The sequence below is a fragment of the Melanerpes formicivorus genome, unplaced genomic scaffold, assembly GCF_026170545.1.
Source record: "Melanerpes formicivorus ecotype bairdi unplaced genomic scaffold, bMelFor1.0.p_v2 SCAF_54, whole genome shotgun sequence".
Taxonomy (NCBI): Eukaryota; Metazoa; Chordata; class Aves; order Piciformes; family Picidae; genus Melanerpes; species Melanerpes formicivorus.
The window spans coordinates 1,133,674-1,139,673 of record NW_027142406.1 but is presented as its reverse complement, the minus strand read 5'-3'; the positions used below and the strand labels follow the sequence as shown (position 1 = coordinate 1,139,673).

Sequence of the window (6,000 nt, the reverse complement as noted above, 5' to 3'; positions counted from 1 at the left end):
GCCATTGACAGCCACTCTTTGGGTGCAGCCATCAAGCCAGTTCGTTAGCCATCTACTGGTCCACCCATCACACCCATGTTCAAACCCATGATCAACCTGCTGTAGTGTGAGGTGTCCCTGCCCATGGCAGGGGTGTTGGAACTGGCTGATCCTTGAGGTCCCTTCCAACCCTGACAGTTCTGTGATCCTATGATTCTGTGCTAAATGTTTTCTGAAGAAGAACTCTTTCCATGACTGTGTTGTGGGTTTGCTTTTTGATTTCTTTTTCAGTCACCTGGATTATTTCCCATGTTGTTCACCACTTGACTCACTGCCTGCAACACATCTTCTAGAAGCCACTGCAAGAAGAGTCAAAACCTGCTCCGTTGTGCTAGGAAGCTTTATTGCTTGCTGTGTTGATAGCATCAGCTAGGATTCTACTGGATAAAGCTGTCTGCAGAGGGTAATGAGGCTTGCACTGTGGAGTTCCTTCATCATAAGGCTTGAGGTCAAAGTTCTTGGGAGTCTTCATGGTGTGCACCTGCGAGAGAGGCACTCACACTGGGAGGCAGAAGGGATGTAGTGCTGCACCACTGTCCCGTTGGCACACCGCAGGGGGATTGTCACCGTGGTGGTTTGGGTGGCAGTGCAGCAGCTGCACACATCTTCCCATTGCCCTGTCTGAACAGAGTATCTGGTATTGCTTCTGCACTTCCCCTAAAAGGGATAAAAAAAAAAGAAAGGGAGATTCCAAGTTTGAGCAGTGCAACCAGAGTGCAGGGTCAGGAAAATAGAATAGCACAGACTTAACCAGGATGGAAAAGACCTTCAAGATCATCAAGTCCAACCTATCACCCAACACCATCTCATCAACTAAACCATGGCACCAAGCACCCCATCCAATCTCTGCCTAAACACCTCCAGTGATGGTGACTCCACCACCTCCCTGGGCAGCACATTCCAGTGGCCAATTACTCTTTCTATGAAGAACTTCTTCCTAACATCCAGCCTAAACCTCCCCTGGCATAGCTTGAGACTGTGTCCTCTTGTTCTGGTGCTGCTTGCCTGGGAGAAGAGACCAACCCCCACCTGGCTACAACCTCCCTTCAGGTAGTTGTAGAGAGCAAGAAGGTCTCCCCTGAGCCTCCTCTTCTCCAGGCTAAGCAACCCCAGCTCCCTCAGCCTCTCCTTGTAGGGCTGTGCTCCAGACCCCTCCCCAGCTTTGTTGCCCTTCTCTGGACACCTTCAAGTGTCTCAATGTCTTTTCTAAACTGAGGAGTCCAGAACTGGACACAGGACTCAAGGTGTGGCCTCAGCAGTGCAGTGTACAGGGCACAATGACTTCCCTGCTCCTGCTGGCCACACTGTTCCTGATGCAGGCCAGGATGCCATTGGCCTTCTTGGCCACCTGGGCACATTGCTGGCTCATGTTTGGCCTACCATCAACCAGTACCCCCAGATCCCTTTCTGCCTGGCTGCTCTCAGCCACTCTGACCCCAGCCTGTAGCACTGCATGGGGTTGTTGTGGCCAAAATGTAGAACCTCGCACTTGGATGTGTTCAGTCTCCTGCCCTTGGACTCTGCCCATCTGTGCAGCCTGTCGAGGTCCCTCTGCAGAGCCTCTCTACCCTCCAGCAGATCAACTCCTGCCCCCAGCTTGGTGTCATGTGAGAATTTACTGATGATCGACTCAATCCCCTCATCCAGATCATCAATAAATATATTTAATAGGATGGTGCTCAGAACTGATCCCTGGGGACACCACTGGTGACAGGGGCAAGGATGTTGCTTTTGTTCCTTACCTCACAATGAGAAATTGGCACCTCCTTTTCAGCCATACATCCATTGACATTCCCATATTGCAGCCTGGTGCTGACTGGTCGACATTCCACTTCCACACCTAACAAGTTAACAAAAGGGGGGAAAAAGGGGGTTTTGATAGTGCTGACAATTGCTTTTCTAAACTCTCTTCCCCTTCTCCTGAAATTACTGTTGGTGAGAGAGAAGAGAAGAGAAGAGAAGAGAAGAGAAGAGAAGAGAAGAGAAGAGAAGAGAAGAGAAGAGAAGAGAAGAGAAGAGAAGAGAAGAGAAGAGAAGAGAAGAGAAGAGAAGAGAAGAGAAGAGAAGAGAAGAGAAGAGAAGAGAAGAGAAGAGAAGAGAAGAGAAGAGACCAGACCAGACCAGACCAGACCAGACCAGACCAGACCAGACCAGGTTGGAAGAGACCTTCAAGACCATCACATCCAACCTATCACCCAACACCACCTAATCAACTGAACCATGCAATCAATCACCCTATCAAGTGTCCTCCCAAACACCTCCAATATATTACTGCTAAGATCCCCAGCAAGAGGCTCAGATCTGTCTCCTTCAGTTTACGTAGAGCTGTTTATGTAGCCCTATGAGGAGAGGCTGAGGGAGCTGGGGGTGTTTAAATTGGAGAAGAGGAGGCTCAGGGGAGACCTTCTTGCTGTCCTGCTTACAACTCCATGAAGGGAGGTTGTAGCCAGGTGGGGGTTGGTCTCTTCTCCCAGGCAACCAGCACCAGAACAAGAGGACACAGTCTCAGGTTGTGCCAGGGGAGGTTTAGGCTTGAAGTGAGGAGAAAGTTTCTCCCAGAAAGAGTAATTGGCCACTGGAATGTGCTGCCCAGGGAGGTGGTGGAGTCACCATCACTGGAGGTGTTCAAAAAGGGATTGGATGTGGCACTTGAAGCCATGGTTTAGTAGTCACAAGGTGTTTGGTATTAGGTAATAGGTTGAACTTGATGATCTCTGAGGTCCTTTCCAACCTGGTTGAGTCTATAATTATCATGGAGTCATAGAGTGACCTGGGTTGGAAGGGACCTCCAAAGATCAACTAGTCCAACACCCCTGCACTCAGCAGGGGCATCTTTTACTTGGATGGGGTAGCTCAGAGCCTTCTTGAGCCTGACCTTGAATATCTCCAGGGATGGAGCTTCAAACACCTCCCTAGGCAACCTGTTGCAGTGTTCCACCAGCCTGATGTTGAAGAACTTGCTCCTAACATTTTCAGTGTCCCTTACTTGCAGCTCAGTAGGTTAATGCTCCCTTAATTAAATGTCCTGATTGAGCCATTTGATGACAGCCTATCTCAACAGCTTTCTGACTTCCATTTCTCAGTGCTTATAGAGACAGGCAATGGCTGCATTCCCTCTAGCAGCTAACATCCTTCATCAGAGGTATTATTACAGCAGGTACTGTGCCAGTGTGGTGATGGGCTGCTGTGCTGGGCCATCTTTTATTTATTAGCTCATGCATGGGAGGGGCAGGGGGCAAGGAAGATAATGGAACACAGGAGGCAAGATGTTGATATTCTGAGCTAAAAGGGAATAACAATTTTTTGTTACTTTATTTTTTTTCTTTCAAATGAGCTGAAGGTTTGGGGTTTTTGATTGGTGGTTTTGTTGGTGGTGGTGTTTTACTTACAGAGGTCACAAAAGCATCAGAGATTCATTTTGGAAATGAGAAGCCAACCCTGCAGTCATAGAATCAATAAGGTTGGAAAAGGCCTCAAAGGTCATCAAGTCCAACCTGTCACCCAACACCTCATGACTAACTAAACCATGGCACCAAGCACCCCATCCAGTCTCTTTTGAAACACCTCCAGGGATGGGCACTCCACCACCTCCCTGGGCAGCACATTCCAATGGCTAATTATTCTGTCTGAGAAGAACTTTCTCCTCACCTCCAGACTAAACTTCCTCTGGCACAGCTTGAGACTGTGTCCTCTTGTCCTGGCGCTGCTTGCCTGGGAGAAGAGACCAACCCCCACCTGGCTACAACCTCCCTTCAGGTAGCTGTAGAGAGCAATAAGGTCACCCCTGAGCCTCCTCTTCTCCAGGCTAAACAATCCCAGCTCCCTCAGCCTCTCCTCATCAGATTTATTCTCCAGGCCTTTCCCCAGCTTCCTTGCCCTCCACTAGCTGCATTGGCTCCAGCACCTCCACATCTCTCCTGCATTGAGGTGCCCAAAACTGGACACAATTCATTTGAAGTTGATTGCTGATTCATTAAGTAGTTGCCTCACATATTCAGTATCATGGGATGTGACTTGTCAGCCTGTGTGTGCAACACTGTTCCTCTCATCTTGAGCTGAACAATAAAGCATAACATTCATAATTAACAGCTGCATAAAATGTGGAGAGTATCTGTTTCTTTGTAGGCATTTGTGGGTACTGTCAGAACATGTGTTCTAGAGGACAAAGCAGGACAAAAATGTCGCAGGCAGAAGGCATTCCTGGTCATTGACTCATTTTAACCCCACTGCTTATCTCTGTTTCATTAAACTGCACCTCATGCAACACCCAGCTGCTCATCCAGCAGCTCCCACACCACAGTTTCCATGCAAGACTTTTCCAGAGAAACCTAGAATGCTTGGGGTTGGAAGGGATATACCAGATAGAATAGCATAGCATAGCATAGCATAGCATAGCATAGCATAACATAGCATAGCATAGCATAGCATAGCACAACATAGCATAGCACAACATAGCATAGCATAGCATAGCATAGCATAGCCTAGCATAGTGTAGCCTAGCATAGCATAGCATAGAATAAAATAGAATAAAACAGAATTAACCAGGTTGGAAAAGACCAACCTATCACCCAGCACCATCTAATCAACTAAACCATGGCACCAAGCACCCCAGCCAGTCTCTTCCTAAACACCTCCAGTGATGGTGACTCCACCACTTCCCTGGGCAGCACATTCCAATGGCCAATCTTTCTTTCTGTGAAGAACTTCCTCCTAAGATACAGCCTAAACTTCCCCTGGCACAGCCTGAGACTGTGTCCTCTTGTTCTGGTGCTGGTTGCCTGGGAGAAGAGACCAATCCCCACCTGGCTACAACCTCCCTTCAAGTAGTTGTAGACAGCAATGAGGTCTCCCCTGAGCCTCCTCTTCTCCAGGCTAAGCAACCCCAGCTCCCTCAGCCTCTCCTCACCTCCTCCAACCTCCCCACCATGTGCAGGGACACCTCCCAGCTAGATTCAGCTTCTCAAGGCCTCATCCAGCCTGGCCTTCAATAGCCCCCAGGGAGGAGGCATCCACAACCTCCCTGGGCAGCTTATGCAGAGTCTCACCATCCTTGTACTGAAGAACTCCAAGATGATGATCCTTGAGATCCTGAACTGGAAGACCCTTGAAGTCCCTTCCCACCCTAACAATTCTATGATTCTATGATTCCTTCTTAAGCTCCAGTCTAACCCTACTCTCCCTCAGCTTCAAACCATTCCCCCTTGCCCTGTCTCTAGACACCCTGATGAAAAGTCCCTCTGCAGCCTTCCTGTGGGATCCCTTTAGGTATTAGATGGCAGCTCTATGGCCCCCCCCAGAGTCTTCTCTTCCCAGGCTGAGCAACCCCAGCTCCCTTTGCCTATCCTCATGGTGGAGGTGCTCCAGCCCTTTTCGGCTTCTTTACTTACATGTGTCACAGCAGGTACTGCCAATTTTTGCAATTCTGCCCTGAAAGAACAAAAGACAGGACACTTTCACTTCAGCACAAGCAGTGCACATTTGCTCTGCTGGAGGAACACAGCATTAGGCAAGAAAATGGTATTGTTAGCTTGAATTAAACTATGCATCTACACCAGTAACCATCTCCACATTAGTCTGGGGGATTGAACTTGTGATTGCCTTTGTCAGCAACCTGAAAATCTTGTTTTCAACTGGCATGAGGAGGAATATTTATACTGCAGGGTGATGTCATTGTTGCACTAAATAGCCAAACTTAAACTTTTGGAGGGTTTTCCTAATTAAAAAGACCTAAAATTTTCCCATCTAGCTAGCTGAAACCTACTGATTTTGTCCCTGAAATAGGTTTGTGGGGATATATAAAAAGGAGGATACTGCAGCCATTAGGTCTCTTGGGCCCTGCCTTTGCTTGGGTGAGGATTGCTGGTGGCTCCCTGCTTCTCTGCCATATGGTCAGGCCTGATCCTTCTCCCTGCTACCTCCACACCTCTTCAAAGAGACTGGTTGTGTTCTTATTTTTTCTCC

At 48.4% G+C, this 6,000-nt stretch overlaps 1 protein-coding gene across 1 annotated transcript in view; it reads right to left on the bottom strand.

Moving 5' to 3' along the window:
* Positions 1-365: 365 nt before the first annotated feature.
* The window catches only part of VWF (von Willebrand factor), a 162,380-nt gene continuing 156,745 nt past the window's right edge, over positions 366-6,000 (bottom strand). The window contains 3 exon segments of the mRNA XM_068160869.1: positions 366-696; positions 1,782-1,879; positions 5,427-5,466. Of these exon segments, the coding sequence (XP_068016970.1) occupies positions 409-696; positions 1,782-1,879; positions 5,427-5,466 (426 nt within the window). The 3' untranslated portion in view covers positions 366-408.